Raw genomic sequence first — 24,706 nt, 5'->3', positions numbered from 1 at the left:
CATCCTTATGGATTCTTTGTCTTGCCATTTAGGGAGGCAGCTCTGCCTCCAAATGTAATGACTGTTAACTGTTATCTTTCAGTTACTATGCCTTTGAACTCCAGTCCCACGTGAAGATAAGCCAGACAAGCCTCACACTCATACCGGAGTTTTTGATGTGACCCAGATCATCTTCTGCACCAGGCACGTTATAGACGACACAAAATTTCAGTCGTAACACTGTCAAAAATTAAGCCATGCTATGCACAGCACAAATAAGAAGTGGCAGTTTTCAACAGGTCTGAATAGAGCCTGATATCACAGGCAACAAGAGTCGTCAGCAGGAAAAAAACAATTGCCAAGAGTCGTCCATCACAACAATCAAATAACTTGGTGAGAACCAGAATTAAGGAAATCTAATTTCCCTGGATTTGTGTCATGAGGTTAATTGGTTCTGGCATCTAGCCCCACACAGGTCTCGGGACAAGCTAAAGCTGATCTCGCCCCGGCTGCTGCCAAGGAGGCAGACTGCCACCGCCACTCCCTCCGTTTCTCTCCTTGTCTCTCACAGCTCCCAGCACTGCGCCGCAACAGGGTGGATCACTTCGCTACTCTGACCACAAACCAAGACGTCTGGGAAGGGAAGCGGTGTTTGGCAAAATTAATTTCCAGTTGGTTCGACGACCTGACAAAGGCCACTTCGGCGGCTGGCCCGTAACAGATACGGACCCGCGGAAGGGGCAGCGGCTGGTCAGAGGCCAAAGCTGTCCCCTCTGCCCGCTGTACAACCCGTCGCTGTGAGGCCGCTCCGCGCCTCAGGTGCGTTCCCGCCCGGCCCGCACCGCCACCTGCCGCCGCCCCGCCCCCGCCTTTCCGGCCGCGGCCCCGCCGGCAGGGCCGCGCCTGCGCAGTTGGCGGCGGCGCGGGGCGGGCGGTGCGGGGGGTGGAGGTGCCGGCGCTGCTGCCGGCCGGTGCCCGGTCGTGACTGGCGGGCGGCGGGGCCGGGCCGGGCCGGGCCGGGCCGGGGCAGGGCGAGCCGGGGAGCGGCGTGCCCGCCGAGGAGCGTGCGGCGCCGGGCGATGAACTCGCGCAAAGGTACCGTGCTGTGCCGGGCGGTGGGGCGGGAGCGGGGGGCTGCGCGGCCGTCGCTCACGCCGGCTCCCCGCCGTTCTCTTCTCTCCGGCAGTGCTGGCCCTGCAGGCCCGCAGGCGGCGGCCCAAGCAGTCCGCGGCGGCCGGCAGGAGGGACAAGCATCCGCCGCCCCACAAAAAGTGAGTACGCGGGCCCCCGCCTCGCCGGGACGGAGCCTCCCCCCCGGAACAGCTTCGTTGTCTGTCCTTCCCTCACGCTTTCCTCCCCGCCGCCCCATAACGTCTGTCAGGGCAGTCCCGCGGCCCGGCCCCTCTGCCCCCGCGCTGTCCCGGCCCCACTGCTTGCTTTCATGGGGGAGCTCCCTCGCTCCCACCGCCGCCGGGACAGACGGCAGCTGCCCCGGCAGGGCACACCCCCCCCCCGCCCGCACCGCGCCGAGGCCGGGCTCTCCCACGGGGGGTGTCGCCACGTCCCCCCGGGGACCGTTCCCAGCCCTGGCCCCGAGCTCAGCGTCCTTCGGGCAGGGCCTCCCCGTGCCACACGGGCCGGCCTTCCTCCCCTGTGGAAACCCGCGCCGGGCATTCCGGCCTCGCCCTGCGGGGATCGCTGCGGCGCTTGTCTCTGGGAAGCCCCCGTTTGTCGGGGATCTGCACAGACTTGGTCTTTACAGCCCTCGTGTCCCTTTTGAGTCACCCTCCAGTTCTCTCATCTTCATGGTCTTCTTTCTCTCCTTGTGTTTTCTGTTCTGTGATTTCTTTCTGGCGGCATTGTCCCATGTATAGGCAGTCCTTTTTCTTACCCTGCTAACAGCCTGATATACCCATCCTGCTCTCTACCTCCTGCTGGGTGCCGTCAGATTATTTCCCGTTCCTGTCTAATTGCCAGCAATGCCGATACCCGTTGTTTTTTTTGTTTTGTTTAAATCTCTGTTGGTCTTGTGGAAATGGACAGAAGTCATGGGCTGTTCCCCCCCGTCTTCTGGTAACAATTCATGTTCTTGTCACTGTCCAGTTCATCTTTTCTCATTCTCACGATACCGGTTTTAGCTGAACCATGTAGGAGTGTTCTTCCATCTCTATAGTGTTCCCACTTTAACTACTCTTTCCTAGGATAACATGGCTTTGGACTCCTCCCTATTTTATTTTTTCTCCTCCTAGGATTACGTGCTTCTCTAACTTTTACTGTATTTTGTTCAGTGAGACTTTTTGGTGACTCATTAAATCACCAATAGACTCTTGTCTTTGTTGCTTGGGGATCCAGTCTACCTACTGTGTTCTGACAGGGAAGCATATGTCCTGATATTCCTTATGCCCCTGTCCTCCTAGTCGGCCAGTCTTTAGAACTGGGAAGCAGGGTATGGTGGATGGGTGGATGTATATGTGATGGGGTAAAGATGTTGCCATGTGCTGTGGTAAATTATTCAAGTGGCAAGGTCTTTTTCTTTCTGATTTCTATAGAAAGAAATAATAATACATCCCTGACCCTGGAGGGTTTTTTTAGTTATGATGAATGGGCTTTTTCCCCCTTTGAGATGGGTAAAAATAATGTAGGATGAAATGCTGGTGTAGTAGTTGCCAGGCTTTGACAGCTAACTGTTGTTTGCATCCTGTTCTGCTAGTGCTGTTTCCTCCAGCGTTGTATGAAAGCTGCATTATGCTTTCAGTTGTGTGAATTTGGAGTTATTGCAATGGAAAGATTTTACATGCAAGATATGTGGTCTGATTGGATTGGTTCCCTTGTTTCCAAAATCCTTTTGGAAAGTCAGTTTGTAACATTACATGGATTTGTTTTGCCACTTTGAAAACAGAAATAGCTTAAATTTTCTTGTAACTCTAGGTTCAGAGTTGTTTTTGTAGCTTTCGGTTAAGTCTTAACCACAAAGTTGTTAATAAACTTCTGTTCTACTTAGATGATACAGCGTTTAATACACTTCTTAGCTGAGTTGCCTTGGGTTGTCTTACTGAATGAGTTTGTCAAAAGTTTGCTTTCACAGACACTTAGTAAGCACAGAACTGGTACTCTTTTCGTGTTAGCTGAAGAAACTAGCTACTGTTAAGTCAGGGTGCACAGTCAGTAGCTGGCCATTTGCCATACTGAGTCGGCATTTCCAGATGCAATGGCCCAATCTGTTCGGTTGCCTCGGGAGACAGTGGTTTTGCTGCGGTAGACAACAGAGCCATCATTTCTTTTCTGCTATGTATGTTTTCTTTTCTCTTCAAACCACTTTTATGCTATGGAGACCTCCTACTTTGTTTTATGTTTCTTTATGAAAGGGAAACTCCTTTCAAGTTTTTAAGTCTCCTTGCATATGGCTAAATAGTTTAGGCCCCCAAAGTAAAGCCAGCATCGAACATTATTTCAGAAGACAATCTCAACAAAAGTATCTGTGTTGTCCTGTTCCTAGCCTAGCTTTAAATTCAACTGCTGCACCATATACTACTGCGTTAGAGCCATACAGTATCTGTGATGCACATCAAATGCACAGTAGCTGCAAATGAAAATGTTGATTTGAGGGGTGGAAATTCTACACCATAAGTTCCCTGTAGTGAATGTGTTCACTATGTGAAAATTGTGACTTGGCTTTGGATACAAAGCTGGTGGTTTTTTTTTTTGTTTTTTTTTTTTTTTTAAACTGTGGTTCTTAGGAAGACTTTTCTCTGACGGATCATAGCTTTATAGAACAACTTCCATTGTTGCTGGTAACAATGTGCTTCAAAGGAGCTGCAGCATTCCTCTTCTAGAATTGGCTAGGAGAGTTGTATCACATTGTAGCTTACTTTTGCAGGCTTTTGTTTTAAGAGTATTAAGATGATGACACAAGAAGAAGAAAAAAATTACAGTGCTCTTTAATGCTGAATAGCTTTTTGTCTGTTATGACCTTAATTGCCATAGAAGGCTGGGAGATCAGTCCTGTAACTGCTCAGTGTTCACCCCTTAAGTCAATGATGAGAACTGGTGGAGGTGAATCCACATTTTTTATGTAATAGGGTGGAAAAATAAGAAATTAGAAGTTAAGTGGCTCATGTTCTGAAGAGAAAGCACTTTGTCTTGAATCAAGACTATAGCTAAAATTGCGTGTAATAATAAAATCTACTTGGTATGGCCTTAATTTGAATTCAGTCATCCAGGCTACTGAAAAAGAGTAATATCTCACTATTTTAAGATGTCAGTTAGCACTTGATTTTGGTTATACTAGATGGACTTGCATGCAGCGCATACAAACTGCTTATGTATTTTTTGAGTTGGACAAAAGATTAATCAAAATGGTTAGTTTGGGTCCTCTGGGAATTATTTCTCCTTAAAATGGTGGTCTGCATTGAGAGAGGTCTGTGAAATAGCATTTTCAACAGATGTCCAAGTCTGTGCTCAGAGATAAACTTGCTTACAGGTAGACAAGCCTGTTTACTGTCCTTCACTTAGCGCTAACAGAACCCAGTTATGTAAGAGATGGCCTCAGGTATGTCTACCTTTTGCATTCAGCAGAACAGTAGGCTCTTCTTTATATTCAGACTAGTATTGGCTTCAAATGGAACAAACTTCTATCTTGGATATTTTTATTTTGCTTGACTTTATTTCTAAGTGAATACGACAAAACCCAAGTGAATACCCAATCAGAGATTTATCATCTTTAACACATTTACTATAATTTTTTTATCCAAAGTTAAAGGATAGAGTTTTGTATGTAAAAAAAATCCAGATGATGATGTGTGGATGTATGGAGAGAGGATTGTGTTGAATACTTCAATACAAACGCATAAATACAGATATCAAGATTGACTTTTCAAAATTCAGTTTTCTTGTAGAGTAGGTTTTTTTTGTTTTGTTTTTAAGCAATACTTTAGAACAGGTGATAGAGACTATGTGATACTGCCTTATAGTGGTGAAGAGTATGTACATTAGATAACATGGGAAGTGCCAGATTTCTGTACTGTGCACTTCCAGATTACTAACTTCTTGGACCCACAGGTATTGTACAGCTATCAAGGTTTTGGATATGTGACATTACTATGGAAGCAATGTCTGAAAATTATTCACTGCTTTTGTTTGTCAGTGCTTCTCTACCACAGTGTTTTTCAGCCTCTTTCAGTAACTTTGAGGAGAATAAAAATACCCATCTTGCACAGTATTACAGAGGCTTTTGTTAGCTTTTTTGCAAGGGTGAGAGGGTGAGGGTGGAAATTTGTATATGTGATATGTGAAATGGGCTTTTTTTTGACTACCAGTGGTCTGAGGCCACAATATGTGGATATCCTAGAATGGATATATATCCTAGGGTGGATCAGCTTAGGAAGTCCACTCAGTGTTGTTTTGGGTATTTACTCAAAATGTGATGTTGATGGTAATTGCTACTCTTGCCTTCTTTCTTAATAGCCTTCTGTCTTCTTGCTAAGAATATTTTAATTGGAGCTTTATCTTCCTGTTTCTGTCATTTCTGAGATTACAGAAATTTTATTTAAAGAAGGTGTTGTGACGTGTTTGATCTTGAATGCCTGAGTTAGTCCAATGTTCACCTTTGTAATGTGGTAATAAAACACATGTCAAAGACATTTTGTGGGATCCAGTGGAATCTAGAGTAAATGTCAGTGTAAAATAGCACGTGTATTACAAAGTGTGTTCATCTTTCTGTTTTGAACTCTGTGTCATGTAGTAAGAAAACATCCTGCAGCTCTAATAAACTTAATTTCTGAAATGGGAATGGCTCCAGAATTTCTAATATTCTGTAGAGGTCTACTTGCAGATTTGTATAATGAAAGTAGTTATTGTCATGTAAGTGTCAGGACATCTGTTATCAAAGAATTATCAAATAAATTTGCCAAGATTCATAGAACAGAATCGTAGAACAGCCCAGGCTGGAAGTGACCTCGAAATATCATCTGGTCCAACCTTTTGTGGGAAAGGGAGCCTAGATGAGATTGTATAGCACCTTGTCCAGCCACATCTTGAAAACCTCCAGTATGGGGACTCTACCATGTCCCTGGGGAGGTTGTTCCAGTGATTGATTGTTCTCACTGTAAATATTTCTTTCTTATATCAAGATGAAACCTCTTCCAGTGCAACCAACTTGTACCTGTTGCCCCTTGTCCTTTCTGTGTGGCTCCTTGTGAAAAGAGAGACTCATCCTCATTGTAGCCACCCTTTAAGTACTGGAATACTGTGATGTGGTCCTCCTGAGCTTTCTCTTCTCTAGGGAGGAGAGGCCTAACTCCTTCAGCCTTTCCTCAAACGGTTCTCCAGCCCTTTGATCATCTTCATGGCCCTCCTTTGGACCCTCTCTAGTCTGTCCATGTACTTTTTGAATTGTGAGGACCAGAACTGGACACAGTACTCCAGGTGTGACCTGCGAAGTACCGAGTGGGATGATTACATCTCTACTTCTGCTAGTAATGCCCCTGTGGATGCAGCCCAGGATTGGATTTGCTTTTGTTGCTGCAGTGGTGTAGTGCTGACTCGTGTTCATCTTTATTGTCCACCAGGACCCCCAGGTCCCTGTCAGCAAGGCTGGTCCCCAACCATGCACATCCTAGCCTGTGCTGAGCTCCTTGGTTATGTCAGGTTTTGAACAGGCAATGAATAGAGATGCCATCCTGGGACCTTAATTTCATGTGTAATAATTTTATTTGATGAAATAACATTGTTTTAATGTTGTTTATTGAGGTTGTTTTATTAAGGAAAATACCCTGGTTCAGCACAGTTATGTTAAACAGGAGTGCCTCAGTGGAGGAGGGAAAATGACTGCATTTTGTGTTTCAGAACATAGTGAGATGAGCTGTTGGGGTGTAATGTTCATGATGACTGGGCCACTTGTTGTGCAGTGCATTTTTATTTTTTTAACTGTTTTATTTACTGTAACTACAGAGTAGGATGGTAATAAATTTTGTGGACAAGGCCTGGACATGGATTTTGAAATATAAACATCTCTCTCTTGCTTTTTTTATCAAGATGATAACAGATTGTAGAAGCTGTTGACTTTTTTTTTAAAGTACAATTTGAAGGTGTATATGACTGAATAAATAAGGTTGTCAGGTTGTGTAACAAATGTAATTTGGTTTGATAAAGACTGGACAAAATCAAATTTTTTTTTAGTTTTGGACAACTTCACTGAATTCCCCACACATTAACATGAAGTAAAGAATTCCTTTATTACTTGGCTTCTTGATGGTGTCCTAAATATGCTTTGTGATCATTTCAATGATTTCGTGTGTGTGAAAAAAAGATTGGAAGGCATGCACACAATGCTTTTTGGTGGCCATAGATTATCTAGACATAGTGCAAAAGTAAAACCTGGAGAGAAACCTGTTCTTCTCATGGCTATGCTAAATATTCAACTTTTTGATTGCTATGTTACAACATTAATCTTCTCAGATAAAGTTTGTGTTCAATCTCAAGCATTTTCTGGAGCAGTAAGAGTTGTAGAAGTAAATGTATCTAGCTAAGCTAGAAATTCCATTAAAGAAATAGAAAAGTGGGACTATGAGAGCATTATATCATAACACTTTATCGGATTAACCTCCCTCCATTTCCTCACTTAGAGAACTGCTAGTCCTGTTGAAGAACAGACACAAGACATTTGTTTTATTAATTTACTCATAAGAGACAAGGATTTTGTATTTTAAACCTGATTTTTGTTTTAGATTCTGTTCATGTTTTTCAAGGATTGCAATCTTCAAGGATTGCACCTTGTCTTTTCACCAAGAAAGCTAGTGGCAAAGGTTGGTGTGAACTACTTCTACATTAACTAGTGAACTGTAGGGCAGTAGTGGAAACTGCACGTGCTTCTTGTAATCATACCTGTACTTTGAGTGGATTCACTGATTGCCGATCTGTTTGTCTTCTTAATGGCTGTAATAAAAAAGTAAATCTGTATCACTACTGTTTTCATTTGGTCTCTGGCTGCGATTGCATGAGACAATGAGCTTTAGATAGCAAGCCTTATCTAGCTTCCTTTTCCTGTTGTCTCGTGTGAAAATGCCCCCCTTCCTGTGCCCCTCTTTCTACCTCAGTATTATGCCTTTTAGGATGAGCTCTGCTTTTGGGAACTATTGTGTTTGAATGGATCTCTGACAATGCGCAGAAGGTATGTGGAGAAAGGGCGAGAAAGATAGGCATAGTCTAATAAAGCACATGTTACAGAGCAGAATTGCATCAGTCTGTATCTGTTTGAGCCTAAGATAACCATAGAAAAAGTTGTTGTATTTAACACGAGAGTATGAACAAATTTTTTGGCTGAAAAAGGTGGTCTACTAAGTTTCAAAGTGAACCTCTGTAAAGGTAGTAACATTTTTTGAGTTATATGTGTACTGTTTTTAATTTAGCCTACACATTTGGAAACCCTATGATTAAAACCATGCATACGTCTAAATACCACATATTCTGGTTTTGTCCAGCAAAGCAGCTGGCAGACTTTTGACTTTTATATCAAGGTCCTGCAAAATGAAGTAATGTTCTGCTAGGGAGTCTCTTTGAGTGTTAATGCTAAAGGAATCTTATCTTGAACTTGTTGGTTAAAGGCAAACCACAGAATAGACTCTGGTGAAATAATGGTTCTTTACAGTATTGGTGCCTTACTTCTGAGTTTTTTCCTCAACTGAAGTTAGTTGATTGAAAGTCAATAATTTGAATGTTGGAGACTAAAAGAATCAAGGACTTCAGTTGCCTTGAGCTATTGTCAATGCTTAGTTTGCAGTTTTCTAAAATGGAAGGGAGAATTCCATAGTTAAAGGTCAATTATATTTTCCTATCCCTGAGGAAAAAATGTAATCTCTCTATTGTTCTTGTTGCAGCAATAAAGGTCAGAGCTGTCTAGGTACAATATCTGTACCTTAAATTCTGATATTAAAATCAATTGTTTACTAATTTTTAAACTGTACTAAAAGTATACAGTTATTGTATTCATGGTTCTAAAGAAAATTCTCTCTTGGGACATCTTTTTGTTCATATTGATCTGTTTCTTCTATTCTCCCCTCTCACCCCAGTAATTTCCCTGTTTAATAGTTGTGCTTGTCTCCCACTCACTATGCTCCTGCTGTTGCTCACCTATATGTGAAGTTATTTCTTCTTCATAGACTGAGACATATATGTTTGTATAAAATAATTATAGAAGAGGTTCTTAGGTAGTTGCATGGAGCCTGGAGATGGGTATGATGGAAGTGCTTCTGTGACTGGTTGCCTGAAAGGTTGCTGTAAGGGGAGCAAATGCATGATTGAGCTGTATCTTCAAGAGAGAAGGTACACTCAGTAGAGCAGGGTGACTCCTCCCTCTTCCAGAGTGTTTAGGAAAGAAACAACTCTGAATTCTTTTCCAGGACCTCCAGAAGATTGGGCTTTGGTTGGGGTTCTTCCTGCTGAGCGGTGGGCGGTTACGTGGGCTGGACCTGCTCTGTTGCGCTGTGCAAAGTGTGTTAAGGCAGCTGGTTTCATTCCTTTCTCCTGCCAGAGTCTGAGTACCCAGTGGTCACTTATCACCTTTGGTGACAGACAGTTGGGTGGTTTGAGATCATGTATCCTGTAGAAACAAAACACTAGAACACTGAATCCTAGAAAAAAATAAGGCATAAGTTATTAAAATCCAAGTAGAAAGTAATTAAAAGAATGACAGTTAAGTGCAGCTAAGGCTTTAGTTAAGTAAGGTACATAGCAAGACAACTTTATTTAAACCAGATTTTTTTAATGGCTATTTTAATGTTTGAAAGCTAATTATAAAATATTTTAAAATAAATTGTGCTTCTGTATAAATTGTGGCTTATATTTGTGCTCACGTTACATGTTTCACATCTTACCATCTCAAAAAAAGATGATGTAGAACTAGAAATTGGCCAAAGGAGGAGGCAGTAAAGGTGATTGAGGATATTGGACAGCTTCAATTACGACTAGTGCTTTTGAGATATGTAAAGATGATTAAGGAGTATTTTGACATGCCTGAAAGTCATTACTGATATAGAAAGGGAAGAAAGAGTAACTTGTCTTTTTGCATTACAAACCAATGGTATCCAAAGAGTGACTTTAATGCAAAAAGAAGATACTTCTTTTTATACAGCACAAACGGCGGAATGTGGCTTTGCAATATGTTGTTGAGGCCAAATTATAAATGTGTTTAAGAAGGGTAAGGCTGGACACTAGAACCATCAGTACTTTTTAGGTATACTACTGTCAGTGCAATTTGACTTTCCAAGCCAGTGGTTGCTGAAGCCCTGTCATGTAAGTTCGTCCTAGTATAGAGTGATCCACTTATATACTCATCTCCAAACATATGTTTCTGGCACCTGGTGGTATAATACTGGCCTAGGTATATATTTGATCTAAATTAGCGTGGCAGCTCTTAGATTTTTAAGGCCACCTCAGTAGATCACTTGCAATATCTGATAATATGCACAAGGCTGACAGTATCTGTAAGCCTAGATCCAAACAGGGCTTGAGTGATCTAACATGTGGCACTCCTGTACCTGGCTCAGGAAGGAGCTGTGAAACTGGAGTTAGCTGCTAAACCCGAGTCTACAGTGAATCAGTAGAGGTACGTGTTTGAGAAGAGCTTTCATAAACCCAAGAACAGTAAGGTAATGAAGGGGTGGGGAGGCATGCCAAGGAGTGCAAAATACTGAGGGAATGGGTGTGCCTGAAATGCTACTTTTCCTGTAGACTTTGATGCCATCTGCAGGTCTGAGTTTGATGCCAAAATGAGCCTGGGATTTAAACTCGTGAATCTAAGAATTTGGGTTATTTCATCTGTTGCTGTGAACAGCTAGCTTTGTTTTAAAGTTTCAGTTCTCGTGCTTATGTAGTGGCTCAGTAATTCACTCACCTGTGAAATAAGAGTTAGATGCCTGAGGAATTTCAGGCTTATTTCAGCCTGCCACGTGCAAGTGTCAGTCACAGGATTATAGGCTGTGCTAGGCTTTGGTGTGTAGGGGATGGCCAGTAGCTTTACATCTCTTCTGTGGAATAATCAAGGGCAACAGGCTGGTGGAGTTGAAGACAAGTGATTAAAAGGGAAGCGTTGCTGTCAGGTTTCACTGAGACACAGGTATCAGCATGCTGGTTGACTGCGGCCAAGTAACTCTGAGTTACAAAACAAACACGTGGTGATTTGGTCAGAATGAGGCTGTTTGGGTGATTAAATGATTTTCCTTTTTTAGCACAGCAGTCACAATTCAGCATTTTTATGAAAGAGGGAGCCCTGAGGAGATCAAAGGCTTAAAGTTTCTTTCAAGTTCCCTTTCCTGGTGTCACGAGGCACAGTAGGACACATCCCTGTTGCCAGAATCTGTTCCCAGGTGAATGTTTTAAAATTTTAGCAGTGTCAGGGAAACTTGGAAAAGACCAGGAGCTTCATGATACTATTATGAGTTCTAGCTCAAAAGAATAGAAATCCTCTTTACAGATAATAGTATCTGAAAAAAACATTTTACTTTTGTTTTCTTTTTTTCTTTTTTAAGGTGATCTGTTGCTTGGAGTGACCTGTTTTGTATATTAATAACAGAGTGTTCCAGCACATGTTGCTGTCCAAGTCCATGATACTGGTCCTAGACATTTAATCAAATTCTACTCAAATGCTATTAGAGCATTGCCTCTATTTTTTAATGTCAGAGATTTTAATTTTTTTTTTGTTTGTTTCCCCAGAAATGTTTGCTATGTAGCAACTTGTAAGTCTTGGATTGTGGCAACAGTGTTGAGAAGATGACACACAGCAATTTTGGTAGTTGCTTCCAGCACTGTGCATTTTGTAGAGTCACTCTCTAATCAGGCATGAGCAGTCCTGGGAACTGGGAGCTTTGTGATGAACTCGGTATTGCTGTTGTGGGCAGACATAATCTGAGCACACCTGCCAGTCAAGGCTGTTGGAGAAGCTGGGTGTGAAAACACAATGTGTGAATCTCAAGTTGACTTAAAATGTGAGATAGAGCTGTAAAGAACTAGGCTGAGGCCACCATTGTGTTTTAGATAACCAGATACCTGTTAGATAACTACTTTGGTCTTTAGTATGGATCAGTTACTTTTAAGTATTGCATTTTCACTGCTAATCCAAGTTGTTTAGTAAATCCAGCATCTAGAAACTAAGTTAAAACTATTTATTCAATAGACAATACTTATTTTTCCCCAGTTGTCTAAAACAAGTATTGTTGAGAATTGATTAGTTTGTCTAAAATTGTTGTAACAAAGCTGGCAAACTTTCTGTGTATTTTATAGGCAACATGGTCCAGAAAATCAGATTATTTATCGTGTTCTTATTGTTGAGAAATAGAATAACTGTATTCTCTAATGTTTATTTCTGAAGCCAGAAAAATCAGTTTTGTGTAATGAGAATATTTGTCTTGAGAATAAAGGTGTTGCTCTCTTAAAGTGATCATTTTGATCTAATTTTGTGTTTCCAAAATGACTCTCACTAGCTTGTGTCTCACAGGGTGCCATATCTTGTCCTAGTTGTAGCATTACAAGAACGTGAGATAAAGTGCATGTAGACCAGACTTCCTTCTCCTCCACTTGTACCTTCTCTGTGATAGCTACTAGTCTTGCCCTGTGCTTCGCCAGGCTGGTGAAAACAGGGTATTTTTAAGAGCTTCAACTAAAAGGAACTGTTGAAATAAACTACAACTGAATATGTATATTGAAGCGAAAACACAGGTTTATTCTGAGACTTTTGCTGTTTTCATTATAGTTTTTTCCATAGATCAGTGCCTGCTGTGCAGAATTCATATTACAGATCACTGGTGATTAACTGAGAATATAGTTTGGATAGTAGAATTGGGAAAGATCAATGGATTAAATTTATTTTGGGGATAATATTTCATTCAACCAAATGCATTTTTAAAATTTTCATTTGTTGTTTGAAAAACCCACCCTCTTATGGAAAGCTTAATCTATCTCAGGAGGATTCATAGGAGAGAACATGACAATCTAAGACTAATCAGATGCAATGGTAAGTCTAGTTTTAAGACACACATTGCTGACTGTTATGGCCAAAGGAGACAAGTTGTAGACTCAGTATGGTTTGAAACTGCCACGTGAATTTGATAGAGAAATTTTGATTGGTAATTTGATCCATCATTCTTTCTGGTAAATTAGCTGTTCTCTTTCCCTGCTAGTTCGTTGGAAGGCTTCACCAGTAGTTGCACATCTGGCTTGTGGGTTTTGCCACTTCTCTTTTGCTACTTTTTCAATGTCACAATCCCCAGATGTTGCTGACTTCCCTTGTAAGAATGCCTTGAGCCTTCCCTTTAATTTTGGTGTTTACTGTGCTTGGACTGTTCTGCATCTTCTGCCAGCTTCTCTGGCCTTGGATTAGCCACCACCAGTGCCCATCATGGTAACATGGCTGAGGGCACAAAGATAAGTGTGCCAAAGCTGCCATGGGGTTGCAGGAAGATGAAAGAAAATGGATTCTGGAAACAAACAACGCATAAAACCAAAGCTCATTGCTTTGGAGTCAACAGGAATGCAGTTTTGGGGAGTGCAAGGATAAGCGTTTGGTACAACCAAAACTGGAACTACCCTTATCACCCGCAACTTAAAAGAGCATGAGTGTGTTGAGGTTGTGAATTCAAAATAGTTTAAAAAAAAAAAGGGGAGGAGAGAAGTTACTTTTTCCCCCACAGAAAACTGTTGACCTTGTATGTAATAATTCTTTTATGTCATCATTTATAACTATGTAATATTAGTTTTCTGATATTCCTTGGTTTTAGGGCAGCTTGCTTAAATACTACCATGGTGTGACTGATCATAGGGAAGCTATAAATAAAGTATCTTCAGATGTTGTAACTGAGTTCATTAACACCATAGCAAACCAAACATTTACAATATTTTAATATTTTTATAATAGACTAATTCTGGCATATATTACATTACGGTAGTACTGTGTTTACATACATGTGAAGATCTGAAAACAGATAAAATTCTAGGCCTCTCTTAATGGCTTTGTCTGATATTCTGTCTTTGCAAATGAGGAAAAAGGAACACATATTACCTTAACTCAGGCTATGTACATGTAAAAAGGAATAATTCAGTCTTGTAATTGTGCCACATCTGAATCAAAGAATTTGACATGTTTGCATTGTTGTGCTATCTCCTTTCCCACTTTAAAACATTTAATTAACATTTTGGATTAATACATCAAGCAGTAAAGTCACCTTAAAAATAAAACTATGAAAAAACTAAAAGAAAGTCCTCTCATGATTCTTTCAACACCAAAAAGTTAAGTGATGGCAAAAAATTATCTTTTAAGTTTATTTGTGAGATTCATAGATTGCTAAAGATCACTTTATGTGATCTCTTCAAGAAGGGAAGGAAACCTTACTTCATTTTTCTGGAGGACATACATTTAAGCAGAAGAGTATGATCAAATTTTTAAATCAAAGTAACATTATTTATGTTGACAGTGTCTCTCTTAAATCCAAACAAGTATGTGATTAATTGTGACAAAAATAATGTAAATAATGCAACAGTTAGCAAAAACTTAAAAAAGCAAACCAGACCAAATGACCAGAAAAAAAGCAAACCAGACCTCTGAGAGTTGTTCCTTAGCATCAGGATATGATGGAGAAAATACAGAGAACTTGCTTGTCCTGTTAGTTTATTCAGAGTGTTTTTAAGACATAGTGATGTTCATATGCAAGGACAATGGAACTGAATGTGTGCCAGCTTCTTCCTAATTACTGTTCACAGCCTGAGGTATTAAGTTGAATTGAAACTGCACATGGTTTAAATTAATATGTGAAACTCTGAACTGTGGTGCACCGGGCACTGGCATGTTTGATTTAGCAATGATTGCTGCAAAGCAGCAGTCTCCAGCAGGAAGATGAGTTGATAGCTAATTCTCAGAGCCTGTTTTTCAAAGCATCCTCTGAGACTTTGTTGCACAGCAATATTTCAGTTTTGATGACGTGAATTTTACATGGGTAATAAAGGAGCTGTTTTAAAATAACACTGCAGTGATAAGAAAAAGATTTTATTGTTTTTCAGTGTTTGTATCCTTAATCAATTTTTTTTCTCCACAGTTGATTCAGTGTCAACTCTGCCAATATTTTATTTTTGGGAAAATGTATATGCTATACTTCATATTTTGTAGTTGATTGGTATAGGTAGTAAATAATGGTCATGTATGTGTATGTAGATAAAATATTGCCTTTACATAAGAAACTTAATTTGGGAGTCTTTAAATACCATTTAAACTCAGTACATAGTCTCTTAACACTCTACAAAGGTAATAGTCTAATAGCAGGGATGAAGTGTGTAACCTCTTAGTGTTTCAGGAGAGGCTGAAAACAACAAAGTAGAAAAAAAATTGGTCCCCTCTCACTTTTTTGCCTAGTAATATCACCTTTCTTCATGGGTTTGCTTCTTGTGGTGTTCTCATCAAAGCATGACACTGTGAAATAAAAAGGAGCAAGCTGCCTTGTTTCTGTTTTAAGATGATATGGTTTCCTTCAAATGGAATTACCATAGATAATGTGGAATTAAAACTTAATCAAGAATTAAAAGCATCTTCACCCCTTTTCCCTGAATAGAATTTAATTTCTGCTTTTATCAGAAGCAATGGAAAGCAGCAAAGCCCAGATTTGCTGCCAATAAATGTATACCTAGGATATCAGAATGAAGAGTGAGTGAGCGTACAATGACATTTCCTTATCTAAGCAGATATACATGAATATGGTGGGGGGTATTTGGAGGAAGGAAGTAGAAGACAGGGCAGAGGCTGAGTAAGGGAATCATTACTTTATCAGAAAAGGGAAAGTCTGATTTACAATGTAGGGTTTCGCTGATGGGGGGAAAAAAAAATGTGTATGCACTCCAGTTGGTGTGAGCAAACACCCAAAATGCTCAAATAAGTGTGAAAATTGGAAACTGGGACTTAGGTGAAGAGAGCATGCCTCTGTGTGTGTATATGTATATATAAATAAAATTGCTTGCTATTTCCCTTCCTAGTAACACATTGTTTGTCTTACTTAGGGGATGATAACTTAACTTAATTCTGAACTCACTGTTTTCTTTATGGAGGCTGGGAGGGAGGGAATCCAGTGAGTCTTCCGGCTGTATGCTTTCTCAGCCTGAAGTTCTTCACCGCTTATCTCCCATGTTTGCAGCATGATCCTCACCCACCAGCTGCTGAGGTATTTTACTAATGCAACTTGGACCTGTGTGTTTCTCCTCGGGCTAAATAGCTACTAATGGATCCATCCGTACCCGCTCTCCTTCCAAATCTTAGAGTCTCTTCTCACTGCTTTGTTGCATCCAGGTTTCAAATAGGTTGCCTGAATTTGTTATGCTCAAAATTTTGTTATAAGCAAAAGGAATGATCACTGTTGGCAGAGTCAAGAATTTGCAGTTGGTCTAGTGAAAGTCTTAATGGTCCAGTCAAAGAATTATCGATAGTTCAGTTACAGTGATACTAGCATTTGTTTCAAATTGCGTGCAGTCAAAATGGTAAATGCACAAACTTTGTAGTATCTGCTCTCTCTGGTGCTATGCCCACCCTTCTAAGGTGGATGGTTTCACTTGGGAGGAGGGAGGGATACAGCCAGTCATCAGCCTCCTGAGCCCTGACTGGGAGGTTTATGAGGTTGATATTGGTAGCTTCTTCCTCCTCATTCTGAAAATCCACTTGGGTCATTTTTACATGTTTCTAAAAGTTGTTCTTTCTGGCTGCCTTGTAAATCCATGTTATAATCCATGTCAATCCATCCAGATTTACTATATAATGGTGTATTTTACCTACATTTGATACTTGTTCTTTGTTCCCCCTGTGAGTGGCTTTGCGCAGTGCCCAGGTTGCAGTCCAGTGGCCAGCAACTGACCATTGGTGAGGTTTTTGTAGCCCCGGGCCTCTGTATCTTCCTGTGACTTTCTAGTCCTCTGCAGTTGTTCCATGTCTTTACCCCCTTATGCTGCTTTTTATTCCAGCATATTAAATAGTTCACTTTACACAGAATAATTATTATTGCTATGTTAGTTCCAGATATATGTATAACAATAGGTGCTATACCAGCCAACTGTACAGAGCTAAGCGATAGCTAAAACAAACTAAGTAATAGTCATTTGATCAGTAGACTGTTGCTGTTCAATGCTAAAACAAATCTCCAGGCAGGCCAAGACATGTTCAGACAGAGCCTGGTAAGTCTCAAGGCTTGTGTTATGAGTTTAACACAAAGTCTGTGGCCCATTACAAACGATGGCAACATCATATTTATGGGGTATACAGTCTTGCTTTGTGTGGTATGTGGTGAGGAGCAATCACTGCTCTTTGTTTGGGTAACCTGGATGCAAATATGCTGAATTCCTAGAATTGCTGCCATGCTTTGAACCTTACTGCTGCTGCTCAGGTAATTCAAAGCTTGCAAGAGGCAGCTAGGAAGTGACAAGGCATAAATTTAGTGCTGATAAGGTGATACCTAACTGAAGTGGCATTCTGGACCTTTTTCCAGGAAAATGGATGACCTTGGAATTCAAAAGATGGTACTTAGATCAGCACATCTGAGGAAATATTTGCAAGTAGCTCTCCTATTGTAATCAGAAATTGTGTCAGAGAATGGGGCTCTTTCTGTACATTTGAAAAATTTTAAGGGGATTAGCTTTGAGTTAAAATTCAGATACAATCTGCTTTGTTTATTTACAGAAAGTCTATATGGTCTTTAACTATTTTATTAACGTCTTAAAATTATTTCCTTGCTGGGAACTGCAGTAGTAGATAGTGGGGAAAATCCTGGCAAGTGGGAAAGTTCTCATTTGTAAATTGGCTTTGTAAAGACCTCTGAAGGTTGAATCATGTTGAAGTAGCATCTTAAAATATTGGTGGTTTGCAGAGTAGCATTTGGTTTTATTTACATTTAACATGTAGTTATTAAACACTTCATTAGAAAACTGTTATTTCTTCTCTCAAAAGAACCTTAGTACCTGCCATCATGAAAGAAGCTCTTGGGTTTTTTACGTATAAGTGGACAAAGCTATGTAGCATTGTGTGTTGAATAGACATTTTAGCTAAAATAGTTGAAAGGTCTTGAATGCGTTTTCAAGGTATGATCTTCCTTCATTATAGAAATACTCTGTGTTCTAAAGTAGATAAAAAATGTGCCAAGAAATAAATAATGGAGAGATCTTTTGAGTATTTTAGAGAACAGTGTTATAAGCAAAATACCTTCGGATCTATATATCTCTTCAAGGTTGAGAAAAAAAGAATTAGTTTTTCTTCCTTGACTATGACATCAGTAGCATTTTTATATGAAATGTGAAAAAAAAAAAAAAAGCAGTAATAATAACCAATCTCTATATTATATATGTGTGTGTAAATATATATATATTTATGAAATGTGCTATAATAATACCAATTAGATAAAGGTTAAAGCAGGTAATACAGATAAAGGAAAGCGAATGTAAAGCGGATAATTCAGTGCTGTTATATATTTCAGAGTGCTGCATAAGTTAAGAGAAGCTGTATTAAAAATTTTATTTCTGTGTGCATTTATATCCATCATCATCTGTATCTCACCACCACAATAGCCTTGGCTCTTTTGGCTGTGCTGTGGATTCTCCTCTCTACTCTCCACCACAAGTCCCAAATGTGTTAACTTCTCTTCCCATGCCCACTAAGTGGAGTCTCAGCGCCTTTGCTCTCTCCCGTTCTTCAGTGGGCCCTCTTCAATAAACATAGCTGTTCCTTGTCTCTTAAGCCTACCTAGTGCTGTACGGAACCTCCCTTGCTGAAATCGATGGCCACCTGCATGAAGATCTGAGCTTCTCCTGTAGTTACTACACATCTTTGTGTGATGTGCTAGCTGGGCAATAAGTGTAGTGCTTGTGGTGACCGGTGTGGAGTTTGATCTCGGCTGGTTGATCAGCTAGCAACAGACCCTCAGCAGCTAGACAAGCCAGATGGAAAATATGAGAGCCGGACTACCCTGACTTTCCCTCTGTGAGGTACTAATAGGGTTGTGTTGGTTTTTTTTTTTTTTTCTTCCTAGCTGCCACAAAACTTGTAGAAACTTAATAGCTCAGAGGTCTCTATCCACTTTTTCAAATGTTAGAACTAGCAAATATGATTAAAAAAAAAAAAGATTGGAGACACACACAAAAATTACATAAGCTCTGCTTTTTAAGCAGCAAGGTAAAAAGAAAGATGGGAGTTATATTTGTTTGCTAGAAGAAAAATGGATTTAAAGGCAGATTACTCATTGAAAAGAATTGTGTTTGTTCAAATTTGATCAGTTTTTTGCATGCATGTTTTATTTCCAAGAATACTAAAATCATTACCGCTGAACTGTTTGGAAACAATATTGCCAACCGTTTGAAAATTTTAACTTTTCATTAAAATGTAATTAACATTTTTTTTTGTCTATGAGAAATTGGGACATAGAAGCAGAAGCGATTAGAGATACATACAGTCTTGTCAATCAGCTGTTACTAATGCTGCATAATAAGCATCTGGGTTTCCATGAGATACCGAAGATGTCTGTAATCTGAACAAAGAACAAGGCTATCTGTAACTGTAGGACTCTCTTATGTGTGTACATTGGTTTGAATCGGAATGAAATAGCAATGGGAAAGCTACATAAATACTAAGAACTTCTTGTCTAGTTTGTCTCTTTTCTTTTATAACTAAGCCGATCTTGCTGGCAGAAATGTTTTGAAAGTTGTTTTCTCTTATATTAGGTAAACTGGGACTTGTTCTGCATTTTATTTCTTGTATTTAGGGTACTTAGATCATCTTGCCATTGAACATATAATGGCAAACCTACAGTAAACCGAAGACCAGACAGATGGGAAATATGTTCCTCTTCTCTGTTTTGTATTTAAGAAAGTAAAAGAAATAAGCTTTAAAAATATATTTTAGCAATGGTACTTTTTCTCTGAAATTGTGTGTTTGGGGAATTAGTCAATATTGGGTTATTACATAAAGTAAACCAAATTATTTGATAATACTGTTTTAATTCTGCCCATAGAAATAATTTTATTTTAAAGAGAATGTACTACCTTAGGCTTAATTCTGTAAGTAGTCCTTGGCCATTTCCTTTGTTTTGGGTGGAGAGCAGTATTAGATTTTTCTATATTGGTGAAAAAAATCTGATGGGTTTTCTCATACTTACTGTATATGTTGTTGTTCTCATGCTGGCTTTTATGATTATTTAATATTGTTGAAACAAACCGCTAGGTGGCAATATCAATTAAAAAAAATTCAAAGAAGTGCAATTAAAGTTGTCATCTAAAATGGGACACTAAAGAGTAGGTTTGATTAAAGTGAGAACATTAAACTTTCTTGTATGTAAAATTGTCCTGAGAGGAGGTATTCTGCAAAAGCATTTGGTGTGGCTGATGGTGGCTGAGTATAGCTAGGTGTATTTGCTTGGATACAGAGGAAACGTTGTTTTCACTTTCATATGTTTGCAGTATAGATTACACATTTGAAAAGGTTAATTATTATTCTACTGCTTCTTAATTAAACTTGTTTTAGCCTGCCAGTTAGAAAGAATTAATTGGGGTTGTATCAGTGCTACTTGAGAAACAATTCCTCACTGGTGTGAATGTAAAATAAACCAGTTAATGTAAAATCAGTATGAATTTACTTATGGCTGTGGATGAACTTACAAAATATCAAGTGTGTCTGTTACAAATAGACACTTGTTAATAGATGTGCTGATAATATCTTCTTTGGTGTAGGTGCCACTATACAGCACAAAGGCTGAGTTTGTACATGAGATAGAAGACTGAAGAGACTTGTCATTAAATAGCTTGTGAATGCAATCTGCTTCCTGCACAGCTCAGCATATACAGAAACCATATCCTTATGTCACAGGACTTGTCTGATCAGAGGTATCTTGTCCTTTTATTTAGATATGTATATCCTTTTTCTTTTTCAGCATGTTTGTTGAAGATGCTATTGCTAATGTTCCTGCTTAGGAGCTGTTTAAGTTTATATCGCAGTCCTGTTTGGGTTATTATTTTGGGAATACATACAATGAAATTGCTGTCATGCAGTAACAGTGGCATTACTACTTGAGTGCAGTTTTACCGGAGCTCCTGTCTGCCTGCTCTGTCCTGCCTGTAGCACTCCACATGCATTTTTGAAACATCTATGTAGCATGCTGTTCTCTCGTTAGATTTAATTGGAGTGTGATAGCCTATCCCTCTTCCTGGGAGCTTTAGTTCTTTGGGGTTTAGTCCCAATGCTTTGTGCTGTCACTAATGGGTAAGTCACTAACCCTGCTGTGGTTCTCGGATATTTTTGAGAAGGTACTGCTTTCTCTTGCTTTAACTCTTGGTCTTTATTTTGTCAGGTTTTATAATCATTTTATCAGGCAGTGGCTAGAGGAGCTAATTTATCTTGGAGTGATTTATATTTTGCCTTTCTCTGTTCTTTTTGTCTGCTGTGTATTAGGGTGTTGCAGTGACTTTGCTTCTCAGTCCTCACGTCACGCAATTTCTCCTAAACTATATCTGGTGTGGGTGATGCAGCAGAAGTGTTCCCTTGACTTACTATTTTTCAAGTGGAGTTAAAAATGCTTAATTTGATGGTATTTGTGCCCAGTTGACTCTGTCATAGACCAGACTGAACTGCTTGTTAGAGAGGTTGTGAGTGGTGCTTCTTAAAATAAGCAGTAATGTTCCTGTAAGTTGCTATGTCTAGGTATGTAAGGTCTGTTTTGGGGGTTTTGTTTGTTTGTTTTTACAGGTTTGATTTAACTTCAACTCCTTCTCCATGTTTTTTAAAGATAAGTAATTACATCATACATGGTGGTGTTGTCACTGTAACTTGATTCTGTGCACACACTACCTCTGTAAGTGTAGACAGTTTAATCTTGCTGTATTACAGTGGAGATTTAAACACTACTGGGACAAAAGGAAAAGATTTCCAAAACTTTATTCTGTAGTAAGACCTAACGTCTGTAGAATCTGCTGCTATTAAGATTTTTATTAAGTTTAGTAATTCATAGTTTATGTACTATACTCTCAGAAGATGTATAGAAAGTGCTTTATGGGTATGGGCTATCTTAGGTGTAAGGAGCAATAGAGCCACATCAATACTGTATCTGAGGTAATTCAGCAGGGAATGTTAACACTAAAATTCATTTAGGAGGGAGACATGAGGTAAAATGAGTTGGGAAATGCTATTAAAGGTTTTTAAACTCTGACCCAGAGTCCAATGCTGATTTTCTTGCTATGTTTTTTTTTCTTATTGGTATTCATTGTTGCATGTTCCTGTAGGTGAAGTATCCTGCTTATGTTTGAGGTGGTCTATGTTAGTGCAAGGCAGAAACTTGCCTGTGTTTATATATTAGGAAGTATTTTCTGTCATCGTGTTGATTTTGAATTCTGGTGGTATTTCTTCTTCTATTATAAAGAAACACCTGTAATTCTCTTAGACATCCTTTTTCTCAGGGTGTATTGTATCCAAAAATAATGCTGTGTCATTTCTGCTTAACAGCTTTTCTTCCAGGTGTGGCACGTACTTGGCACAGTGGGTGTCCGTGCCCTTGTGGCATTCTTGTTCTGAATGCTTTGCTTTCTGTGATAGCATGGTGTCCGTGTTACCACAGGCTTACTGTCTCTGAGCCTTTCCAAATGTTTCTCCTCTAACACTTTTCTAACACTTTTCTGTAATTTCCACCTTGCTGTTGCTCCCTTGCCTCTTCAGGCAGCTCCTGGTTCTATAGGGACCAGGACAGACATGTCACAAACAGAACATTCTATGTGGTTCAGTGTCCATCATACTTTGCTTGTTTGGGCTCTTTTTCTGATGTTTGAGTGGTCCTTCACTAGATTTTGGTTTTTTTTTCTTTCCTTCTGAGGGATCCCATTAAGAATGAGTCCTGAATGCTATTGTGCCTGTAAAAGCTGGGTCTTCTGTTACTGACTTCAGCTGGGTTAGTCACTAAGCAGATACCTGATCACATTCATGTCTGGGAGAGCATTTTTTTCTTTGGAAACAAGAATCCTTGAATAGGTTAAAAAACCCCCATAACAACAAACCAACAGATGGACTGCTTGAACTAGGTGCTTCAGCAAGTATCCTGCCAGGATTGGTGCTCTGTAGATAGCCCTGTGGTTTTGTCCAAGGCACATCAGAAAGTGGGAGGTTTCGTGGGATGTCTGTGTTTTTTTTTGTCTGCCTCACATGCTGCAAATGTTAGCTCTGTTAACTCCTTCCATTTAATCTGATTTTAATTTTTTTTGCAGTGCTTTCCAGTTTAAAGCTTATAGACTGCACATGCTTTCAATATTTTTTTTTCCATGCAAATAACAATTTTGTTATTTTCACTTCTGCTTCTTGAAGATAGAGTAAATTCTGTTGGTAGGCATTTGGTTTATGTCTCCCAGTGATCCAGCAAAACAGTACCTGATTTCGTGTCTAGCAGCAACGCTGCCCTTGGGAGCAGGGACTGCAGGCTGCTTCTGTGGTAAGGGAGATGGGGGCTTCTGAAGAGGAGAAGACCTTATGGAGAAGATCCTTAAAAGCAGTAGAGGTTGAACACTCAGTCTCCAAGCTAATTGATCCATTGTTTCTTTAAAATCACCAGAAGTGCTTAAAATAGCTTACTGCTTCTTCCTGTACCTTATTATTCATGCCCAGGAGGTGCTACGAATATGTGTGTGTTTGTAGACCCTGGTAAATAAAAAGTCTTTGTGGTTCATCTGTGTTCCAGTGGCTCCTTAAGTGTGACCTGACAGGCAGGGAAAAGTGATTTGGAGTGACTTTGCAGAACTACAAGAAACACAAAGTTGACAGTAAGTGTTGGTGGTGGTCTGAGAAATTTTGAGGGATGGCAGTGAGTCCATCTGCTGCCACCTGTGTAGATTTTCATTCTTCTTCAGTACTGCATGCTTTCGAGAAACGGGATCAGCAAAGCCCGGATCTATTTTTGGTAGCTGCAATACAAAAATATTCCTTTGTGTGTAGTAGAGCTATTTTCCTTACTTCTTTTTTCTTTGAAAAAAAAGAGCAAATGCAATGCAGTTTGGCTGCAGGGAATTATATGACTCAATTAGTAAATACTGAATACAAAGAAAAACAGTGTTTCTATTGTATTGTAATTTTCTGGTGTATGTTTCTGTTGTCTCCTATTTTAATAGGGAAATTATCCAAGTAGCCTAGGCCCAAGATGTTGTTCTGAAAGATAACTAAGTTATATGCTACAAAATCTAGGTGTTCCCATTAAATTAAAATGTCTTTCCATTTGTGTTCAAGTACATGTTGAATTTTACTTCATTTCTACTGCAATAAAAGGTCTCTGTCAAACATGAATGAAGTTTGAAACATAAATAGCTGTGAAAATGATAGACAATGTCTACAGCGTTAAAATTAAAATTTTAGCTGGCCAAACAGCCAGTTATCTGTGTGCTATGAATAATTTGAACATAAAGACAAATAGTAAAGGGGAGTCAGTTCCACCACCACCAAAAAAAAGGCAGCTTTTTCTTTTAGTATTCTTTAGTACATTTTTAAAATTATAATTTATTTTCTGTTTAATCTTTCCCCAAAGTTTTGGGAGTTGTGTGGGAGCAAGCAGGACATTGCCTATCAGTTACTATTACAGCTCGTCTGTACACAGGGTTGACTTTTTTCCCTACTTCTGTTTGTATTGCACAATCAATAAAATCAGTCAAAAATGCACTATTTAAAATACTTCACAGAAGTAGATATTTAGTAGTTTGTTATTCA

At 39.6% G+C, this 24,706-nt stretch overlaps 1 protein-coding gene across 4 annotated transcripts in view; it reads left to right on the top strand.

Annotated features, from left to right (window-relative positions):
* Nucleotides 1-914: 914 nt before the first annotated feature.
* The window catches only part of SRPK2 (SRSF protein kinase 2), a 154,548-nt gene continuing 130,756 nt past the window's right edge, over nt 915-24,706 (top strand). For 3 of the 4 annotated variants that reach the window (XM_072859365.1, XM_072859371.1, XM_072859399.1), the window contains exons 1-2: nt 915-1,074; nt 1,166-1,250. In XM_072859365.1, the coding sequence (XP_072715466.1) occupies nt 1,059-1,074; nt 1,166-1,250 (101 nt within the window). In that variant the 5' untranslated portion in view covers nt 915-1,058. Of the gene's footprint in view, nt 1,075-1,165; nt 1,251-24,706 lie in introns of those variants that run through there. The other variant, XM_072859389.1, reaches the window with a different exon arrangement.

The sequence above is a fragment of the Ciconia boyciana genome, chromosome 1 (assembly GCF_034638445.1).
Source record: "Ciconia boyciana chromosome 1, ASM3463844v1, whole genome shotgun sequence".
NCBI lineage: Eukaryota > Metazoa > Chordata > Aves > Ciconiiformes > Ciconiidae > Ciconia > Ciconia boyciana.
Note: the sequence above shows the minus strand (reverse complement) of the source record. Positions and strands in the feature narration are given on the sequence as shown.